The sequence below is a fragment of the Mobula hypostoma genome, chromosome 17 (genome assembly GCF_963921235.1).
Source record: "Mobula hypostoma chromosome 17, sMobHyp1.1, whole genome shotgun sequence".
NCBI lineage: Eukaryota > Metazoa > Chordata > Chondrichthyes > Myliobatiformes > Myliobatidae > Mobula > Mobula hypostoma.
The window spans coordinates 10,005,634-10,029,527 of record NC_086113.1 but is presented as its reverse complement, the minus strand read 5'-3'; the positions used below and the strand labels follow the sequence as shown (position 1 = coordinate 10,029,527).

The 23,894-nt window shown below is 40.5% G+C and overlaps 1 protein-coding gene across 2 annotated transcripts in view; it reads left to right on the top strand.

Moving 5' to 3' along the window:
* Positions 1-23,894, top strand: part of tax1bp1b (Tax1 (human T-cell leukemia virus type I) binding protein 1b) — a 121,096-nt gene that overhangs the window by 73,681 nt on the left and 23,521 nt on the right. For both annotated transcript variants that reach the window (XM_063069540.1, XM_063069539.1), the window contains 5 exons: positions 7,016-7,261; positions 8,082-8,237; positions 9,837-9,948; positions 18,264-18,385; positions 19,755-19,877. In XM_063069540.1, the coding sequence (XP_062925610.1) occupies positions 7,016-7,261; positions 8,082-8,237; positions 9,837-9,948; positions 18,264-18,385; positions 19,755-19,877 (759 nt within the window). The remainder of the gene's footprint in view (positions 1-7,015; positions 7,262-8,081; positions 8,238-9,836; positions 9,949-18,263; positions 18,386-19,754; positions 19,878-23,894) is intronic.

The following is a 23,894-nucleotide window of genomic DNA, read 5'->3' as shown; positions in this document are numbered from 1 at the left end:
ACTTCAAAGGTAACTCTTTAGATAGCTAGAATAAAGATATACCATGCAATGAAATTGATGATATTCAAAGTTAGGAGGAGGCGAAGGCCATCTGGCAATTCAAATCTGCTCTGCCGTTTATCAGGATATTGCCTGAATTGCTCAACTCAATTTTCTTGCACTGTTGCTATATTTTCCATGATTCCTTAACTATCCAGAAATCTATCAGTCTGTTTTGAATGAACTAGGAGCCCGGCTGTCATTTGGAATTCCACAGATTCATCACCCTCTGCCTGAAGTAAGTTCTCCTCAGCCTAGTTCTAATTAGTCCAAATCTTATTCTGAGACCTGGTTCTAGACTCCAGAGCTAGGAGAAACATTTCCCAAACATTCACATTTTTGAACTTTGCAATGCTTTTGTGAAGTTCAATGAGATTAACCTTCATTCTCCTAAACTCCAGAGAATACAGACATCAGTCAGAGACTGATGTAAACTTGGCTGCTGGTGAAGATGTTCAAGTCCTTGATTTCTCACCCTTGTACTAAGGCACCAAACTGATAAGAAAGTGACCTTTAAGGGACAACATCAGATACTCCTTATCTGTCTAGACGGTGTTGTCCATTTATTTGTAAGACTTAACAGACCAGTCAATGTTTCCTTATCTTGAGCTTTAAATTAAAAACAGCTGGTAGTTACAAAGATGCTTTTGTTCTCCTTTGCTAAGTCTCTTTTGGCATTCTTTTATTAACTTGGCTTTTCAAGAATGCAACATTTGCAGACTAATTACTTTCAGAGGTAGTGCTTGGCTGTATCTTGTGGCTGGATATCGAGAACATACCAAAGTACAGTTTGAATGTTTGCTAATCTACATTATACTTGATAGATGGCAACTGACAAAGATTGTGTGCATGTGTCTTAGCTGATAGAATTACTGCTTCTGTGTCATAGGTTATGAGCTCAAATCCATTACTTGTGCAAAAAATTCCAGTACTTCATTGCAACCCTCGATGCTTCTGAATTTGTTAGACTACCACTTAGCCCTGCAAATTTCAGTAAAGTTTTCTCATAAGTAAATGCAAATAGTGTCAGTATTATTTATTTATGATTATTATTAATTGATTTTTTATTTGCACATTTTGTCATTTTTCATTGATTCTATTGTATTTCTTCTGTGATTGCCGGCATGAAAATGAGTCACAGGGTTATGTGTGGCGACATTATATACTTTGATAATAAATTTACTTTGCAGTTTAATATTTCTCCTTTTGATTATATTCATTTATTTCTCTTTTGAAAGTTATTTTTAAAAATTGAATACATGCAAATTTGAATGACTTAATTTAAGTCTGTCAAATCTTTTGTTGCATTTTTCCTATTAAAGGTTAAGCCTACATTTATAAGCCTACTGTAAACATTACCGTAATGAACTGTGTCACTCTCCATTGCAGGAGTACAATGTACTAAACTTCCTGTAATGCGTTTCAGCCATCTTTCTGATATTAAGCTTCACTTGGCAAAATATTTTGCAGAAGAGCAACCCTTTTGTAAATCGAGAAGGAAATGTACTTTCCACTAGATAACTTTTAAAATCTTGTTAAAGCAAGAGGCTTTGAAAGTCTTAAAGTTCAAGGTAGAATGTACAGAATGTCTTGGAAGAACTTGAGGGCAAATGTCCTTTCTGCCTTGTCCTTGTTAATGTGGAGTATGGATGAAGGGCTATTTTGAGGTAGATGGCAAGAAGGCAGCACAAAAAATTCTCAATGAAAGGGGAAGAAAAAGGAAGAATTGAACTAAGAGTACATTTCAGACTTCCAGACTTCAGAGTTCTGTCAGAAAAGCCCCAGCATAGATCAGCCAGCAAGATCAGCATCTACATATTCATGCGGGAGGCATTTGGAAATGAGAATAGTAATGAGATTGTGAGTTGCAAAGATGCACGAAGAAGGGAGGAAAGCTCAAAGGAAATATGAGTTTCATCTTAAGCTAAAATTCGAACACTGAGTGGATCAGAATGTTTTGGGAATTGCTGCAGTTCACCACCACACTGCCCTCATTTTATCCCCATCAGGATATTAAAGACTCCCACATGAATATGAAGATGCTGAATTTGCAGTTCATCTATGCTAGGGCTTTCTTGACAGCACTCTGACGTTGGACTCCTCATGCAGTCTGAAAGTGAAATACGAGTTGCCTGCATTTCCTCTGTTAATCTACCCACTGAACCTGTGCCAGGTTTAACCTGGAGCAGGAGAAATGATTTCCATTCACTGCCTTGGAGAGAAGTGACTGCAGTCAACAGCAGTATTTTTGCTTTGGTATTAATTAAGCTTAAGTTCAAGTTTATAGTCATCTGACTTTGTGTGTGTGTACTTGTACATTTCCACAAATAATAAAATGTAATTCACAACACACGTGAACTGTGCAACACAGGTAAACAATACAGAAAACAGTTCACTGTTCTAGGGACAAGATTGCAGTGGTAGTAGGGTATTCATTAGTCTCACAGACTGAGAAGAAGCTGTTACACAGTATGGCAGTCATAGCCCTGACGTCTCTGTACCTCCTTCCTGATGGTAGTGGGTCAAAAAGTGTGTGAGATGGGTGGGAGAAATCCTCAACAATGCTTCAGACTCTTCATATACAACGCTTACATTAAGTCAGGACATGTCGCAAGTATGCGGGAGGCGGACCCAGCTGATAGTCTTGGTGGTTTTTGCTGTCCTCTGTAGGGTCTTGCGGCCCGATGTCTTTCAGCTTCCAACCACACACAGTGATGCAGCCAGATAGAACACTCTTGAAGGTGCTCCTGTAGAAAGTTGTAGAAATTATCATAAAACATTACAACATAGTTCAGGCCCTTCAGCCCATGATGTTGTGCCAATCATTTATCGTACTCTTAAAATCAATCTAACCCTTCACTCATACATAGCCCTGCATTTTTCTGTCATCCATGTGCCTAGCTAAGAGTTTTTTAAATGCCCCTAATGTGTCTGCCTCTGATAACACCCCTGGCAGGGCGTTCCACATACTAATCTGCATTTTTTAAAAAAAATTAATTCTTCTTGGCTAGTTTTAAAAATTTTGCACTTGTGTTTATAAAGTTAATAATCTGCATAGATTTTAAAATTTTTTTCAAAGTTCTTGAATGTTTGTGAATATTGGCATATTCAGAAGCACTGAATATTTTTGCTATGTTTGACATCCTTTTGGCAGTAGATTTTAGCTAGCTGCCAGCTCTTTCTCAGCTGTTTCATGTTTAGTTCTTGTTCTGGCCTGTTCATGTGTGTGACATTCTGTCATATGAGGCTTTGCTACTGAGGACTTTAGCAGGTGTGGAAAAGTTGCCTTGTTTCTGGCAACAATTCAGGCCCAAAGTAAATATAACAACATAGTAATAAAGAAATTAAATATCAAAATAATACTTGTCCTCTTCTGCTACATTTATAACCAAACTTATTTTGATTCATATATATTTGGTAAGGAAGGTGGACTTCCTTTCCTTAGAAAAATTGTGCCCTTTATTCTTGAGCAGTATCAAGTGCCTTTTTCAGAATTTCATTGCTAAAATGCTTTTGATTTGTTTGGTGATTTTGTCTCTGAACACTTCTTCGCTCAAAATCTTTCACCTCTCAAAGCTCCAAAAATTCCAAAGGCTTGTTAATACTTTTTTAGAAATGTGCAAAGAAATTTCTTTCCTTCTCTTCTACCAGCTGGTAGTAAATATCTGGAATTCTCTGCCCCGAGGGTGGTGGAGGCCAGACCATTGAATATATTTAAGGTGGAGACAGACAAATATTTAACAGATTGAGGAATGAAGGATATGCGAAACCGGTGCAGCAGAGTTGTTGAGGCTAACCTAGATCAATCCTGAGGGGCTTGAGGGCCCTAGTGACCCAAGCTTGTTCCTATTTCCTTGTGCTCTTCTCATTTTGAAAAGTACTTTACTGTGGCACTGTTGCATTTGGAGGATATTTTGTTCTCATCATTGGATTTTAAAATGCTCTAACTCTCAAGTGTCTTTGTTAATTTAGCCCCCAAGCCAGCATGGGCGCCATGCCACACTGCCTTTGGCATCTCCCCTCCCGGACTGCTGCAACATGCAAACCTGTGGCATGAGGCCTCGTCCTCAATACAACCCAGGCCAAGCAGCTCCCTTACCATTGTTTCAATATCAATGTCCAAGACAATCACTTACTGTTAGACTGTACAGCGTCCTTGTGCAACAACTCTTAACACCTTTCTGAGCAGGCAGCAACTCATTGAAGGGGTAGGCATGAAGTTCTTAATGTCCAGAATTGTCTTGCCATTGTGAAAAAGACAAAAATACCTTTTGGCTGGCCCTGTAGAGGCTGCTGCGTCAGAACATGCCGCCATCTTCCCGGAACAACAATAAGTTAGAAACAACGAAAGTATCGACAAACATCTTGAATGTTAGGATGAAAATGAAGATTTGACGGATACAGTCATTGAAAGTATTGTGTGAAATCAGTCCATTATCTAAACAGGGTGTCTGCACCAATTTTGTTCGTTTGCAGTTAATCAAAATAACATGGCAGTGTACGCTGGGTGAATTCCACCATTGATAACTATTAGAAACTAATACACAATTTTATAGTATCATAGTAGAATTGGTAGTGTTCTAATTTATTCTGCATTTCATTTAAATACATAAAAACTCAAGAAATGCAGCCACGATCTACACAAAATCATCAAGGCAGCGAAATGACAATACAGGGACAAGACACAACTGTCCACCTACAACACACACAGCTTATGGCAAGGTCTGCACACCATCTCCCAGATAGCTAAATTTTTTTTTGCGTTTTGGTTCGACGTTGCCAACACTGAGCCCCCGAGGAGAGCAGCCGAAGTGACCTGCACTTTGATCATCTCTGAGGCTGAAGTACGCAGTTGTTTCCAACAAGTGGACAGTTGCAAAGCTGTGGGACTAGACGGCATCCCAGGGTGGGTACTCAGGATGTGCACGGCACAACTGGTAGGTGTGTTTACCAACATTTTTAATCTCTCCCTCTCTGTGCAGAGTGCCCTCCTACTTCAAAACATCCACCGTTGTCCCCATACCTAAAAAGACCAAGGTAACATGTCTGAATGACTGGCATCCTGTCGCATTCTCCTCAATAATAAGCAAATGCTTTGAGAGACTGGTCAAGGACTACATCCACAGTGTGCTACCGCTCACACTGGACCCCCAACAATTCACCTATTGACACGACCGATCAGCAGATGATGCAATAGCCACAGCTCTACGCATAGCCTTAAACACCTGGAGAAGAGGGATGCGTGTGTGAGAATGTTGTTCTTGGACTACAGTTCAGCATTCAACTCCATAATTCCCTCCAGGCTTGACAAGAAGCTCAGAAACCTTGGCCTTCACCCTGCCTTGTGCAACCGGATCCTAGACTTCCTGTCAGATCGCCAGCAGGTGGTAAGAGTGGGCTCCCTCACCTCTGCCCCTCTACACAGGAGCCTCCAGGGCTGTCCTAGCCCCCTCCTTTACTCTCTGTATACCCATGACTGTGTTGCCACCCAGAACTCCAATCTGCTAATTAAATTTGCTGACTGTACTACGCTGATTGGCCTTATCTCAAATAATAACAAGGCAACCTACAAAGAAGTCATCACCCTGACACAGTGTTGTCAAGAAAACAACCTGTTCCTCAGTTTAGCAAAAACAAAGGAGATGGTTGTGAACTTCAGGAGAAATGGAGACAGTCTAACCCCTATTGACATCAATGGATCTGGGGTTGAGAGGGTATACACATCACCAAGGATCTCAAGTGGTCTGTACATACCAGCTGTGTGGTGAAAAAAGCACAACAGTGCCTCTTTCACCTCAGACGGTTGAAGAAGTTTAGCATGAGTCTCCAAATCCTAAGGACTTTCTACAGGGACACAATTGAGAGCATCCTGACTGGCTGTATCACTGCCTGGTATGGGAACTGTATTTCCTTCAATCGCAGGACTGTCTAGAGAGTGGTGGAGACAGCCCAGTGCATTAGTAGATGTGGACTTCCACTATTCAGGACATTTACAAGAGACAGATGTGTAAGAAGGGCCCAAAGGATCACTGAGGACCCGAGTCACCCCAACCACAAACTGTTCCAGCTACTACCATCCGGGAAACGGTGCTACAGCATTAAAGCCAGGACTAACCGCTCCGGGACAGCTTCTTCCACCAGGCCATCAGACTGAGTAATTCTCACTGATACTTTTGTATTTCTATGCTGTGTTAACTGTTGTACATACTACTTATTATAAATTACAATACATTGTACATTCTGACGGAGATGTAACGTAAAGATTTTTACTCATGTATGTGAAGGATGTAAGAAATAAAGTCAATTCAATTATTATAATTTGTTACTCAGTTAACTGTGGTTTTTGCCTTTATACCTTTTTAACTATTTCCAGGAAACTTTGGCTCAATTAAGCCACTGCTTAATCGATTTCAGTTAATTGGAACACATCGTGACCAATATATATATGTGTGTGTGTGTGTGTGTGTATGCCAAGAACCTCATATGAAATATAAATAATATAAATGTGTATATATGTATGTTCATATTTATTTTACTTATACTGTAGTAAGGGGGCCGGCTGGTGGCGTGGTGACATCAGCGCCGGACTCCGGAGTGAAGGTTCCCAAGTTCAAATCCAGTCGGGCCGCTCTCAGGCACGCTTTCCATCCGTGGTGGGTTGAGTGTCAAGCTCGCAACTCAGCCTCGTTTAAAAAAAAAACTGCGCCGTGAGAAGGACGTGGGATACCACTCACAGAATCTTTCCTCCAAGACAATCACTTGAAAAAGTGGTCGCCGAGGCTGTGGTGGAGTATAGCACACACAAAAAAAAGCAGTAAGGTCGTATTTATGGGTTCATGGTCCATTCAGAAATGTCATGGCAGATTGTTGTTGCTCCTATCTTATAATTTTTTAGACAGGCATTTTAATTGTTTCTTATGCTCAGGAGTTCATGTATGCTTTTTACTTCTATACTACATTTTCCCATGACTTTTAGGATGAAGTTTCTGTTCTTCGCGAATGTCTACGAAAAGCTGAGGAGCATGTGCAAGCGAGTGAGCAAAATGTCGTCCTAATGGCTAAGGAACTTGCTGATACTTCCAATGCTCGTGACAAAACTTTGGGTGACTTGCATAGCGCACGAATAAAAATTGATCAACTAAAACAGGAACTTGCTGATACTGAGAATAAATGTAAAGCAGAAATACAAATGCTAAGAACTGCTTTGTCAAAAAAAGAGAAGGTATACCAGTATTTCTCTCCTGGTTATGTTGGAAATCCTTCAGGTTGAGAAACTTAATCCTCTCACTTTTCCCTTTCTTCTTTTTCAATCTTTTCTTCTGTCTCTCTGCTGCTCTCTTATATGCACCATTCCTTCTGTACCCGCCCATCCACACCACCATTTAAATTTCCTATCATTCGCACCTCATCTGTTCCTCTATGTTCTCTCTTCCTCTATCTTACTTTCAAATTTCCTCCTTTATTTTTCCTGCTCTTCAATTCCCCCTTTCTCATTCTTGACCTTTTTTTTTCATTCTCAGCTCTTGTCTTTTACTCTTGTCACCCTGCTCTGTGTTCTCATATCCACTCTCTTGCTCAGCCCCCACTCCACTAGTCCCGCTCTTCTTCCTTCTACTCTCTCATCTAACCCTTTGTCCCTTTCACTCTTTGATCTAGGTGCTCATTTATCCATCCCGCACACACCTTTGCCCTGCGCCCTCCCACATTGCTGTGGTTCTCATGTTTCCCTTCACTCCTCTATTTTCCTACCACCTCCCTCCTTTCTTTCCCTTACCATACTCCTCGTGTCCCCTCTTTTCTCCTTTTTTCGCCACACCTCTTTTCTCCCTTTTTCACCACACTTTTTTCTTTCTTCAGTTAATCTGCTTTCTTCTCTTGCTTCCTTTTTATAAGCAAAGGCTTGGTAGTTGTTGCCTAAGGTACTATGTCCAACAGGGTACTGTGATTCACCATAAGAATAAAAGCACTTTTGTGAATATTATTCTGCTTGAGACCACATGATAAAATGTAAAGTGACTGACTGTTATGAAATTCATAACTAGGGTTTTTCAGTGGCTGGCAGCACCGTGGAACAAGAATTGCATAAAGAGGTTGAAGATTTAAAACTTAGGCTTCAAATGGCTGCAGAACATTACAAAGAAAAATACAAGGACTGTCAAAAACTGCAGAAGCAAGTTATCAAACTCACAGAACAGTTGGTGAGTTGAATATCTTGTTTTTTTTCTCATTTGGTAATATAAAAGATTTAAAATGAAATAAAACTAAACATCGAGGTTTAATTCCTTCAATTGATTAGTTTACTTAATTTTTACCATCTCAGATTTCATATTTCCTTAAAATGCTGAGTATTGAAAAGTTTATGAATAATGGTGTAGAAATTATTGTAGTAGCCCTTAGCTTAATGTCCTATGCCTAGAAACTGGAGTTTATCTTATTCTGGTTTGGTAGAATGTATGGAGACAGGAGATGGCAGATGCTGTAATCCAGAGCAAGAACCAATCATTGGAAGAATTCAGTGGGGTGGGGTGGGGTGGGGGAGAGGGGAATTATCCTTCCTTTGGAATTGCTTGCCAATTTTAGCCCAGTTGCAGGTTTTGACCTGAACTGTCAATGATGCCGGTTACCTACTGAATTCACCGAGCAGAATTATTGTTGCTAATACATGTGGCCTGTGCCATCTTTATTTCTCTGTCATCCAAGATTCTTTCCACATTATTCTGTAATTATTCATTTGAATCACCTGCTGTAGTCGGTATCAGTAAGAATTTTCAATCAAGCAATTCATGTAACTTGATGTGAAAACATAATGATTCGTGAGTACATAAGATGTAGGAGCAGAATTATGCCATTTTGCCTATCATGGTCTGCTCCACCATTTGATCATGGCTAATTTATTTTCCTACTCAACCCCATTCTCCTGCCTTCTCCCCATAACTTTAATCAAGAAGCTGTCAACCTCCATTTTAGATATACCCAGTGACTTGGCTTCCATAGCTGTCTGTGGCAATGAATTCCACAGATTCACCACCCTCTGGCTAAAGAATTTCCTCCTCATCGCTGTTCTCAAGGGACGTCCCTCTATTCTGAAGCTGTGACCTCTGATCATAGACTTTCCCACTGTCAGTGCAAGTGGGCAACCCTACCCTGTACAAGGAAACCCTTGTAAATGCTGAGTTACGAGTACTGGTTACATCACTGCTTGGTATGAAGGCAATCAATACAGAGGATTGCCAGAGGCTGCAGAGATTTGTAGACTTCTCTAATACCATCACAGGCTCAACTCTCACTCCTTCTACACCCCACCCCCCACCAAAATCAAGGACATCTTCAAGAAGTGGTGCCTCAAAGATGGCGTCCAGCATTGTTCTCATCAGAGAGAATGTGCAGAAGCATGAAGACCTGCACTCAAATGATTCAGGAACAACTTCTTCCCCTCTGTCTTCAGATTTCTGAACAGTCCATGAACACTGCCTTGTTATTCCTTTCGTTTTTGCACTATTTTATTTATTTTGTAATTTATGTCTTTGCTCTGTACTGCTGCTTCAAAACAACAAACTTCTCATAATACAAGACAGTGATAAACCCTGATTTTGACACTGCATTTCTGCTATGGGAAGTTCATCCTTTTAACTAAAAAGATCAAAACTGTGCACAGTATGTTATGTGGAATCTTACTATGATACAAGGAGGGAAGTTGGCAGACCAGTGCTCACAGAGGCAAATTATGTCATTGCTTTTGTAGGAAAGGATGTTAATTGCTTCAAGAGGTCAATCTAATCATGTCATTACATTAATAGGAAGAGAAGAAAAGTGGAACGTCCTCTAACAAGCAGAAATTAACTGATAATGAAACAAATACTGAATCACCTCCAGTATCAGCAGCAGATTTTATTCAAGACAACACGCCAGGTACGCATAGTTGGTTAGCCTCCATCTAAAATGTTGAAACAGCAGTTTTAGGTCACTTGCAATACTTGACGTGTACTTCTAAACAAATTTTATCTACATGGATTTCTATCCATGTATAATGTAAATTAAGTCATTCCTCTTAGGCCCTGAAAGCTTTTTACATCTTTTCATCATTTAGTCATTGGATGAATAGATTTGCTCTTTTATGGTGAATAAGACCACAAAATACTGGTATTATCGCTTGAATTTTCTCTAGTAATGGTGGAAGAAGTAGTGTTATCTACCATCAATCCAGAAAATTAACAGCAGCCTCAGGATTTTCACAGCATGTCCAACTTAATGTGGAACAGTTCCTCCAGCATTATTGAGCTGAAATCACTTGAACTTGAAAGGAATTTAAATGTGGTGACGGACTAGCCCACTGAAAAATACTGTGAAATTCTATAGTGAGTTTTTAATGACATGCCAAGGTATAATTATTGCTTAGTAAACAGCCTGGTCTAATTTTATAAATCTGTTTGTAACATCTTTACAATTTTTTTTAAATTTCTAAAATAATTATGATACTTCAGCTGATTTAATCATATAATCATGTTCTAATCAATCAGTTTATTTTGGATCAAAAGCACATTACCCTGCACACTTTTCAGGAAATGCTTGCTATAGATGTTTTTACATTCACCTATAAGGCTCTCTCAGTGAATTATAAGTCATAGTGGACAGCATCTCTGAAGTAAACACGAACTGTGACATTTTAATCATCATCAAGCAGACACTGGTAATGTCACAGTGTATAAAGTTCCTATTCAAAATCTACGTCAATAAAAAAAAACTTCTGCACAAAGTGGATCGATCATTTCTTCTATTGCAAGTCAATTATACCAACCCACTTAGCTCAGATAGAAATCTTCATGTGAGACTTTCCAAAGTCTGTCAGGTTTGTTAAATTTAGATTGTGCATCTGAAACAATAAACAGTTGAAATATCCATCTATCAGTTTGTATCTTACATACCTTGAAAACGGGATCATGTGCTCCAACAGAGCAGAGTTTGAAAAGCAATACACTACAGATACTGGTAATCAGGAATCAGATTAACATAGAATATTTCCATCATTGTTGCTTCAGTATCCTTAGATCTGCTTAATATTGAAGTATCACCAACAATGAAATCCCTGAGAGATTTCATCGACAATGTGTGCAGACAGAAGACCCTCAGCATTTCTTCAAATGGTTGCTTCTGTGATCCATTCACGAGCCACCTGCAATCAGAGTAAACGTACGAGAGTTGTTGTACGTGGTTGCCTCTCTGACTGTAGACCTGTGACTAGTGGTGTGTCGCAGGGATTGGTGTTGGTCCTTTGTTGTTTGTCATCCAGATCATTGACATAGATGACAGTGTGGTTGACTGAATCAGCAGGTTTGCAGAAGACACCAAGACTGGAGGTGTAGTGGACAGTGAGGAAGGCTGTCATGGCTTGCAGAGGGATCTGCATCAGCTGAAAGAATAGGCTGAAAAATGGCAGATGCAGTTTAATACAGACAAGTACGAAGTTTTGCACTTCAGTAGGACCAACCAAGGTAGGTCTTGTATAGTGAACAGTAGGGCACTGAGGAGTGTGGTAGGACAAAGGGATGTGGGAATACAGGTCCATAATTCATTGAAAGTGGTGTCACAGGCAGGTAGGGTCATAAAGAAAGCTTTTGGCACATTGGCCTTCATAAATCAATGTATTGAGTACAGGAGATGGGGTGTTATGTTGAAGTTGTACAGGATGTTGGTGAGGCCTAATTTGGAGTATTGTGTGTAGTTTTGGTCACCTACTTACAGGGAAGTTGTAAGCAAGGTTGAAAGAGTACGGAGAAAATTTACAAGGATGTTGCTGGGTATGGAGGACCTGAGTTATAAAGCAAGATTAAATAGGTTAGGACTGTATTCCTTAGAATATAGAAGATTGAGAGATTTGATAGAGGTATACAAAATTATGAGGGGTATAGGTAGGGTTAGTGGAAACAAACTTTTCAGCTTTCACCCTTAAGCCATGACCTCTGGTTGTAGTCCCACCCAACCTCTGGAAAAAACCTAAGGGGATCATGAGGGGAAGCTTTTTCACTCAGCGGGACGTGAAAGTGTGGATTGAGCTGCCTGCACATGTGGTGCATGCGAACTCCATCTCAATGTTTAAGAGAAGTTTGTACAGGTACATGGAAGGGATATGGAGGGCTATGGTTCCAGAGCAGGTTGATCGGAGCAGGCAGTTTAAATGGCTCTGACATAGACTGGATGGCTTGTTTCTGTGTCATACTTCTCCATGGCTCTCAGCACCAGGGAATTCACTGTTCTAGGGAGGCAGTGTGAGGGGAAACTTGCCTACAACAAGTTAATTTAGGTGCAGGTGTCAGTGTCATCAGAGAGTCCCGTTGGGGCTCATAAGTGAGCCAGGATGCAGGGTGTATTTACAGCTGTAACTAGTAAGTTAGCATGCATGCATTATGGAAATATTTGATGCTCTGCCAAGTACTATTGACTTATTGATTCTTTTGCACCTCCTTCTGACTGTCAGGGCAATGAATGGCTTAACTATCGTATAATGTTTAAAGAGTTAATTAAATATTACTTATTTCTGTGACTGTAAAAACTCATTAATATGATTAGCTGTCACCCAGTTAATGAATCCCTTTGAAGTGATACCAAACAGCGGCGGCATTGGGGAAGGAGAAATACTTGACAGAGATCATGGAATCTTTGTTGGAAACCTTTTCCATGGTTAGCAGGAGGTGCTATTGATTCAGTAAAGATAAAGATAAGCTTTATTTGACATATGTACATCAAAACATTGAAACACACAGTGAAATACATCATTTTTGTGTCAATGACCAACAAATCCAAGGATGTACTTAGGGCAAACCGCAAGTGTTACCACAAAATAATCTGCAGATGCTGGGTCAAAGCAACACTCACAACACACTGGAGGAACTCAGCAGGTTGGGCAGCATCTGTGGAAAAGATCGGTGGACGTTTCGGACTGGAACCCTTTGTCAAGTGTTGCCATGCTTCTGGCCTCAATATAGCGTGCCCACAACTTAGAAACACTAAACTGTACGTCTTTGGAATGTAGAAGGAAGCCTGAGCACGCGGAAGAAACTCACATGGTCACAGGAAGAACGTGTAAACTCCTTACAGACACCAGCAGGCTGTCATGGAATATTGTGATATAAAATACATATTTCTCCCAGCTGCTTGTTTTAAACATACACTCAGTGGCTACTTTATTAGTTACCTCCTGTACCTAATAAAGTGGCCACTGAGTGGATGTTCCTGGCTTTCTGCTGCTGTAGCCCATCTACTTCAAGGTTCAACGTGTTGTGCGTTTAGAGGTGCTCTTCTTCACACCACTGCATGGTTATTTGATTTACTGTTGCCTTCCTTCAGCGAGAACCAGTCAAGCCATTCTCCTCTGACTTCTTACATTAATAAGGCATTTTTCACCCACAGAACTGCCACTGATAGATGTTTCTTTGATTTTTCACACCATTCCTTGTAAACTGCTGTGCATGAAAATCCCTGGACATTAGCAGTTTCTAAGATACTCAAGCCACCCCATTTGGCACCAGCAATTATTCCATGGTCAAACTCACTTAGATCACCTTCCTTCCCCATTCTGATGTTTGGTGTGAATAACAAGCGAATCTCTTGGCCATGTCTGCATGCTTTTATGCATTGAGTTGCTGCCAGATGATTGACTGTTAAGATTCAAAGTGCATTTATTATCAAAGAATGTATAATTTGTACCATCTTGAGATTTGTCTGCTTACAAGCAGCCGTAGAGCATGAAACCTGAAAGGATCCAATTTTTAAAAAAGACCAATCCCCTACATGCAGAGAGAGAGAAAACACAAATCATGCATACAGTAAGAAGCGAGCAGCAACAACAGATTCTGAACCAAACTGAGCCCTTAGATCCATATCCTGGAAGCAGCCTGGAGTAGGCCCAAAGCCTTCGGTACGCAGTTCCCCCCAGTCTATTTGGGCTGGCGTTTAAATTGCCCAAACAGCAGGTCATTCCTCTGATCCTCTGCAGCGAATCGTTCCGGGCCTAGAACATGCCACCCAATGATTCACTTCAGGCCTAGATTTCGCTGCTGAAGAAGCCGTTCTTGACTCTCCAAATTGGCTTGGCGCTTAGAGTGATCCACCCTCGCGATGGGGTTAGTTTGACGGACATCGGAACTTCACTGCTTCGAATTCTCCTCTCCAAATTGTTCACTCCAAGCAGTATGGCTCCAACTTCATTTGTGTCGATTTTGCAGTGCAGCAGTATGGCACATCTCTAATTTGTTTCGCTTTCACTCGCCTCTTCATTGTTTGTGGTGATAGTTTACCGCTGTTTACTTCAAAAAAAAAAGTGTTATCAGAATTGTTTTTAATTGAATTTCTTTGCTTTTGGGCTACCAGTAAGCTGTCACAATTCTTTGGTAGCGCCATCTTAAACCGGCACTAATTAATTTTTGCATTAATGAACAGGTGTACAGGGAAGTGCCCACTGAGTGTGTGTGTTTTTATTTGGTTTAATTTTCTTGGCAGACTGCACAACATGACCTAACTCTGAATGCTTATTAGCCTTCCCTGACCACTTCAGGAAGGTTTCAATAGGACTACTTTTAATGTCAGAGAAATGTATACAATATACATCCTGAAATTCTTTTTCTTCACAAGCATCCATGAAAACAGCGGCGTGCCCCAAAGAATGAATGACAATTAAATGTTAGAACCCCGAAGCCTCCCCCCCCACCAGAAAAAGCATCGGCACCCTCCACCACGCACTCAGGCGTGCAGTAAAACCTCAATAAAGACACAGACTTAGTGCCCCAAAGACCACTTGTTCAAACAGTATTTGACATGCCACAGGCTCTCTTTCCCCCGATAAGGGAAAAAGGTGCCCCCTTTCACAGCGAGAGGGGGGACATGAGTCAAGTCAAGTCACTTCTTATTGTCATTTCAACCATAACTGCTGGTACAGAACATAGTAAAAATGAGACAACGTTTTCCAGGACCATGGTGCTACATGAAACAATACAAAAACTACACTGAACTACATAAGAAAAAAACACAAACACTACACTGGACTACAGACCTATCCAGGACTGCATAAAGTGCTCAAAACAGTGCAGGCACTACAGTAAATAATAAACAAGACAGTAGGCACAGTAGAGGGTATAGTAGGTTGGTGTTAAGCCAGGCTCTGGGTGTTGAGGAGTCTGATAGCTTGGGGAAAGAAACTGTTACATAGTCTGGTTGTGAGAGCCCGAATGCTTCGGTGCCTTTTTCCAGATGGCAGGAGGGAGAAGAGTTTATATGAAGGGTGAGTGCGGTCCTTCATAATGCTGTTTGCTTTACGGATGCAGTATGTGGTGTAAGTGTCTATGATGGCGGGAAGAGAGACCCCGATGATCTTCTCAGCTACAAAACAACTCGCTGATTTATGGTGTTAAAAGTCTGTTGTGTTGCTTTTTCCAAGCTCTGTGTCCAAAAAATCGGGTCCCTGGGCACGCAGCCAGCTTGCTACTTTCGACCTTCCATGTACTCCCACGACACATCAGGTGGCGACACCAGCCTTGAATCTGCCCACCTCTAGAGCCACAAAAATCTGGCACCCTGAAGGCACACTAGTCTTCCAGGCTGCATCCTTGGTATATTGAAAGCAGCTGGCCGTGAGGCCCCGAGAGCGGGTCCCATTTCCACAAAGAGCCAAAGTCAGTGTGTAACTCCAGGTCGGGGTCTTCAAAAGAACCTTGAAAGGGGGAAAAAAAGAGATATCAAAGATGGCTGTTTCTGAAGATGCAAGCAAAGGAATCACCTTTGGGTGCCACCATCCCCCTAAGCTCCTACAATGAAATTTCTTTTCAAGACATCTGGTTGTGATGACTAGCTGATCTAGAGGCTGGCATGCATAAATTAGAACACCAGCACAAGTGCCACAGACCTTCACACTAATCCTTAGCCAAGTTCTATAGTACAATGTGGGCTGAGTGGTGGACAAGTCTCCTCCAGTTCAGCACTGCATCGTGAGAGCCATTGATCAAAGGACTTATTATGTATTAGTGAATAATTCTAATTGATGGGAAGTATGATAAACAATGACATTTTTCTTACCTTGAGAGTCAAAATAATAGAAAATAAAGCCACTTCCGATCTGTTATAATTTATCTGACTGAAAACCAAGAAAGCCAAGGAAATAATGCTTAATTTACGTGAATAATTCCTGAATTTGGCATTCCAGAAATAATTGTCGGTGTTCAGATTTGTAACTGTAGAATTTGCTGAAAGATTTAGCCTTACAAAGCCAGTAAGAAAAGTCTTAAACATCAAGAAAAGCAAGAGTGGACAGAGGGAAACCAAGTCTGTTTGGCACAGACACTCCGTGATATACATATATAGAAATCATATGGCAGAATGTCTGTATGTTTGTGAATCATTCTGATTAATTGAAGGAGATGATTATGTTTATGGATGTGAACTTAAACCCCATCATTACATCTATGGAGTTTTAAATAATTGAGGGGTATAGATAAGGTTGTACAGTTGGTCTGTCCTTATGCTAGGGTAGGGGGGTGTAAAACTAAAGAACATCAGTTTAAGTTGAGAGGGGAAAGATTTAAAAGGTGACTGAAGGGCAGCTTTTTCCACACAGAGGGAGGTGGATATTTGGAATGATCTGTCACTGGAAGTGGTTGAGGTAGATGCAATTGTATTTAAAAGATATTTGGATAGATACTTGCATAGAAATGAGAAGAATATGGTCCAAGCACAGGCAAATGCACTCACTAGCTTGGATGGACACCTGGGTCAGCATCAGATAATTAAATATAATATTATTTTAAAATCAAATTTTTTTGCTATGAATTGCTTCCCTGAGTTTAAATCATTATGGTATTGGTGTTACATACCAGTGCGGATAGAATGAGTGGTTGACAGAAATAAGTGAGTAGACAAATATCTTTTTCTAGTTGGCAAGTTTAACAGTTAGTGTGCCAAAGGAATTGATGCTGTAGCCTCAACATTTTACAGTTTGTATAAATAGATGATGTCACCAAAGGAGTAGTGCCTGAATTTGCTGAGGTGATAGAGATGGATAGGGGAAAAAAAGTTTGTGAAGGGCCAGAAGGAAGCTTCAAACATTGGTGAATAGGTTTAAGTGAGATTGGGCATAGATTTTACAAAGGGATTACAATGTGGCAAAATGTGAAATTGTCCATTTTGACAGGTAAAATAAAAATAATATCTAAAAGCTGAGAGTTTGCAGAGCTCTGAGATGCAAAAGGATTTGCGTATTGTCATGCATGGTGCATAGAACGCTAGAGTGCGTATATAGCAAGTAACGAGGAAAACTAATGAGTATTACCACTTTTTGCAAGGGGAATTGGACATAAAAGTAAAATTTTATAGGGCTTTGGTGACACCTCATCTGAAGTGTTTGGGTTTTAATTATAGAAGGATGTTAAAGCACTAGAAGCAGTTCAGCAAAGTTTCATTAAATTGATACCTGGACTTGATTGAATTGCCTTATGGGGCAAGGTTGAACAATCTAGTCTTTTATCTGCTGGGGTTTGTAAGTATGAGAGGTGACGAGATTAAGAGATGCTGAAGGATTTTAACAGTGAGGAGGGAATGCTTTTCTTTTTATGCTAGAGAATATAGAATTATGAGGTCACTGTTTAAAAATAAATATTTTCCCATTATTAAGTAATGGAAAGACAAAAATATATATATTTTTCTCAAACATTTGGAGTAGTTAGAACAACTATTGACGACAAGGTAGCATAGTGGAAAGCACAATGCCATTGCAGCGCCAGCGAACCATGTTAATTCACGATGCTGTCTATAAGAAATTTGTGCGTTCTTCCCATGACGTGGATTTCTTTGGGTGCTATGGTTTCCTCTTGCATTCCAAAGATGTTTAGATGGATTGGTAGACTAATTGGTCACATTGGTGTAATGTGGTGGCGCAGGCTTATTGGGCCAGAAGGGTCTGTTACAATGCTGCAATGCTAAAGGAAATAAATAAATAAAGCTCTTCCTTAAAGAGAGTAGCAGCAGGGCCAGCTAGATCATTGATAAGTAAAGCTGTGAATAGTTGGGGGGAAGAAAGCAATAATACAAAGTCAGGGTTATAATCTGATCAGTCATGGTATTAATTGGTGAAGTGGGTGAATTGCTTACTCCTGTTCTTTGCATCTGTTATTGTTCTTTAGCTGTAATGTAACAGTTCATTGAATTATTTTTGTGGCTAACATTCTGGTCTTTTCCCCCAACAGCCGTCATGCCTGCTCCATTCGATTACACATTTGATCTCTTGGTGCAGACAAAAATCAGTAAAATGAGTCAAGAAATAAACGAGAAAACTGAGAAGTACCAAAAGTGCAAACAGATGTTAGATGTAAGTAAGCCTGTATACCATACAATATATGGTTTCATAATGGATGTCTTAATGTACATAAGTGTGGGTAGGCTGGTGAAGAAGGCATATGGCATGGTTTGAAAGTTTCCCCTCTTATTGCCTCAAGGGTTATCCCATAAATTATTTTCCGGAACTGTTAAACTCCAGTTCCTAGTAATCTTAGTTTAAAACAATGAGGTGAACACAAATGGATAATATCATTCAGAAATGTCTTGAAAGGGGAATGGAATTGATATTATTGGAAGGAAGTAGAAAGAATTTCACTTCACATCTGGTTTGTTTTCTGGTAAAACTCAGCACTAATTTGCTAGACGTTTAGCCAACTAACATGTTTTTATAAGCATTGTGGTCAATGAGTACATTGCAAGAGGCTGCTAACTTGTAGGTGCCCAAATATTGTCATAACCAAATTTTTCCACATCTGATGACTGAATGTTTTCTGTCAGTAATTGCTGCATAACAACTGCAAGTGAATGCTCTCATTGACTGCTGTCAATGCTCTCTGTATTCTAGTGATGATTCAACTGTGGTTATCCTAACTTGGATCTTTATTGGTCTCTGTAACCTAGTAATTTGAATTCCTTCAAGTCCTCTGATTTGAAAATTTCCAAAATTCTTGCCAATGACCTTAGGGTTGAACGTCTTTCAGGGGTACTTCAAATTGACCACATAATTTAATCAAAAAATGTTTGTGCCTTGTAGGCTGTGTTTCCATTAATTCAGCAAATGTATTACAGGGAAAATGTACAACAGGTGGGTGGGGAGAAGTGTACCTGTCTCCTCTACCACTCGGGCAGTGCATTCTAGATTCCAACTACCCTTGAGTGAAAATCATCTTTCTCAGGCCCCATTTAAGCCTCTTTACTCCGATATGGTGAAGTTTCCCATTTTCTATCCTATCTATGCCCCTCGTGATTTTGTGATCTCTTCAGGCTCCCCCTCACCCTTGCCACTTCAAGGAAAACAAGCCGAGCCTATCCACTCTCACTATAACTGAAATGCTCCATTCTAGGCAACATCCTTGTGAAAAACAAACTGTTAGAGGAACCCAGCGGGTCAGCTAGCATCTGTGGGAGGAAAATGGACAGGCAACATTTCTCTTAGATGAAGGTTGTTGACCTGAAATGTTGGCTCTTTCCGTACCAGGAAGTTCATCTGCCTAACTGCTAGGGAATTAATTTTCAAGACCCTTTATTGGAGCAAAACTTCACCAACCAATGGCAGGAAGTTCAGATTTTCCATTTTTGCTCCTACATGGGGTAGAAATTTAACTGAAACATAAAATGAGAGACAAAATACCACCTAAATGTTCTTACTGACAGTACCTTCACCTGTAATTTATCCTCAGGAAGAGAATGAAAGAAGTCGAGCTTTTGCAGAAGAATTGGCTCATGTACAAGAAAAACTGGATCAACAGTTAAAAATAAATAACACCCTCAAGCAAGAAGCTACAGAGGATATTCAGTATAAGGTAAAACCAGTCAACAATGGTTAAATCAGGGGAAAAAAATAGTGGTTTGGCAATCTTACTATTGCTGCCTTTCAGTTTTACTAACAAACATCAGTGATTTATATTGCATATTTGTACTGAAAGATCTTAAATTTGCAAAAATTCAGAAATAGCAATGGAAATTTTATTTATATATTTATATTCAGTTGTGTGTTGTGGTGTTTGGTGACAGCTTCATTATTATTTATTATTCAGGTTAACAGTTTGGATAAGAATGTAGTTGGCCTGATTAGTAATTTTGCAGGTGTCACCAAAATTTGGGGTAAAATGGACAGTGAAGAAGGTCATCTAAGTTTACAATAGGAGCTAGATCATCTGGGAAAGTACGTCAAGGAATGGTAGCTGTAAGTTAACTTCATAATTGCAAACTATTGTATTTTGAGAAGTTTAAAACAGGTCTGGACTTGCACTGTAAATGGCAGGTGTTGATTTTGGAGAGGGCAGATGCTGGGATCTGTAGTAACAAACAATCTGCCGGAGTAATTTTGCAGGTGAGGCAGTGCCTTTGGGCAAGAAGGAATTGTCAACACTTTGGGTCACAACTCTGCAGGAGGACAATTATAAGTACAAACGTACATAGTTCCCTGAAAGTGGCACACAGTTTGACAGAGTGCTGAAAAAGTTATCTGGCACACTTGCTGTCATTTGTTAAGTAAAATGTACATCTGGTTTTATCACAGATCTTACAGAAGTCCCAAGATTTATTTTAAAGAAAATGATAAAATCTTCAGTATTTGGTCATGTGCATAGTTGAAGCATATTTCACAATTCCTGCTGAATGTGGATAAATAGGTACACTTCCAAATCAATGTACTTCTGAACCCATTTTTATTATACAGAAGTCACATTAGTTACATAATTGAAGATTTAAAAACGGAAACAATATTGTGGCACAAGAAAAATTCTGTGTAAACTTGTACAATGAAAAACATTGTTTGAAAATCTCATTTTTAAGGATGAACTTAACTTGGATAAGCTCCTTACCTCTGACAGTGTGACTAATTTGCATGTAATAACACAGAAGTCTATTAAGCAATGTTAATTTGAGTAATGTTTTTATCAAATTCACAAAAAGATGGCTAAAATTGAACCAGTTTTGAAATAGTGTTTTTGGTGAACTTCAGCAGAGTACAGCATTTTGATCAGTATCATTGAACATATCTGGTTATTTGAAATCGCATTTAGTTTGTTTAATTGTCATTCAAACATACAAATGTATGCAGCTAAATAAAACAGCATTCTCCCGGGGCCATACCCAGTCACGCTCTCTTCTCATTGCTGCCATCGGGTCGAAGGTACAAGGACTCGCATCACCAGGTTCAAGAACAGTTACAGTGCCTATAAAAAAGCATTCCCCCTCCCCCCCCCGGAACTTTTCATGTTTTATTGTTTCACAACATTGAATCACAGTGGATTTAATTTGTCTTTTTTTACCCTTGCACCCCTGCCCACATGCCCACACTCCTGCATCACCATTTATAACCCTGCAATTCATTTTCTTATGGGGATTTGCCATAAATACAAGAAACAATAGAATCAATGAAAGACTGCACCCAACATGGCGGACAAACAACCAATGTGCAAAGACGACAAACTGTAAATACAAAAAGAAAAAAATAGTAATAATATTAAATAAGTAAGCAATAAATGCTTGTTCGTCCACCGTCGATGAAGACCTCGACACCATTGATGGTGTCGAGACTAGAGCATGATTTGGATTTAAGTGAGGGAGAGTCAGCTTCACTGTCTCTTCCCCTATTCCCATCTGGATCCAGTGACAAGACAGAGTCGAAATGGCTGGAGATGGGACTAGGTGCAGTGGATGACCAGGACGTCTTCTGTGTCTTGTCCTGCTCTACACGTTCCACGACGCTTGCAGAGACCGCCTTCTTGACTGTTGGACCTTCCATTGATCTCGTCCGCTCAATCCGCTGGAGTCTGTCTTCATGTGCTGGGATAGACATCTCCCTATCTCACTGAGGGTTTGAGACCTGTCGGCTACTCTCACCTGGTTTAGCCAGCTTGTCAAAGCTGTTGCCCGGGGGTGTGGCCACTGTCACATGCAAACAGCTATGAGGAGCCACAGGTGAGAGCTGAGTGCCAGGTGGGGACCAAAGGTGGACTAACCGCCTTGAAAAGGACGCGACATTTTCCCCCACCAGAGGTGCTATCCCTCCCTGACACCCCATACACCCCAAGTAAGCAATGAATATTGAGAACAAGAAATGAAGAGTCCCTGAAAGTGGAACAGTAAGTTGTAGGCACAGTTCAGTGATGGGCTGAGTGTAGTTATCCCCTTTGGTTCAAGAACCTGATGGTTGAAGGGTAATAACAGTTCCTGAAGCTGGTAGTGTAGGTCCTGAGGCTCTGTACCTTCTTCCCAATGGCAGCAGTGAGAAGGGAGCATGGCCTGGAAAGGTGAGGGACCTTGATGATGGCTGCTGCTTTCCTGCAACAGGGCTCCATATAGATGTGCTCAGTGGCAGAGAAGGCTTTACCCATGATGGACTGGGCTGTATCTACTACTATTTGTAGTGGAAGCTAGTTACCTATTGAGTCTATTCTAGCTCTCAGAGCTATTCCATTAGCTGACTTATTCCTTTGTAGCCCATTCTCTGTCATGAACCCATTAATACCCCAGTGATTCTCCCACCAAACATGTACATGAGAGCAGTTTATATCTCCAGCAACTTGGACTCGATCCTGAGTCTGAGTGCTGTCTGTGTATTTGTATGCTTTCCCTGGGATTGCATTGGGATTCTGGTGGGTGTTTTTGTTTGATAGAGCATAGAACAGTACAGCACTGTATAAACTCTTCGGCGCACCATGTTGAGCCAACCTTTTTACCTACTCCAAGATCAATGTTCCCTTCCTTTTCATCCATATGCCACATTGGATTAAAACTTTCATCCATGTTTCCTGACATTCCAAAGATCCATATATTAGTAGGTTATTTGGCCACTGAGGATTGTTCCTAGTGTGCAAGTGAGGTAGAATTAAGGGGGAGTTGGTGGCAAAGCAGGAATAATAAATTGCAGGGCAATAGGATCGTCCTGTGAACTGGCATAGGTGTAAATGGTTATTTCCTGTGAAAATTTGAGGGAAGCTTTGGATGATATTTGTGCATGTAATTCAAAGTGAGGGTTCTAAATCAGGGGTCCCCAACCTTTTTTTGCACTGTGGACCGGTTTCATAATGACAATATTCTTGCGGACTGGCCGACCGGGGGTGGGTGGGGGGGAGGATGATTGCCAACGGACAAGAGTAGCAGTCAAGTACATTGTGTTTACCCTGAGAAAGACTACAATGACCGTGAAGCCTTGCGCGGGCACCAGTGCACATGCGTGACTTGCGCATGTGTGCACATGCCGATTTCTTTTCTGCAAATCGTTTTTGGCGATTCTGATCTGGAGGGGGGGTGTTAATCACGACCTGAATATAGGTGATAAGTGGCTAATACACTCAATTTCGTTTCTAAAAGGGTTTATCTAACAAATTTAATATTAAACACACAGCACATATTTTCCTCGCATGAATATAGCGATAAGTCAATTATCAGCAGAGGACAGGGGAGCTTGAAGTAAGTGTTGAACGAACTTCCAGTAGAAGTGGTAGAGGCAGGTTCGATATTATTATTTAAAGTTCAACTGGACAGCTATATGGACAGGAAAAGAATGGAGTGTTATGGGCTGAGTGCAGGTTGGTGGGACGAGGTGAGAGTAGCATTCCGCACGGACTAGAAGGACAGAGATGGCCTGTATCCATGCTGTAATTGTTATATGGTTATGTAAGTCACTTATAAGTCAATGGCATCATAACATTTTAAGTAAAGTTTGGATATTAAACACCCAGCGCATATTTTCCTAATATGAACATATAAAATCATTGCAACGCACCAATATTGCTGAATCAGTGGGAGCCCTGGGCTGAATACTTGTTTTCCTGCAACAAGACGGTCCTATCCAGGGGTGATGGGAG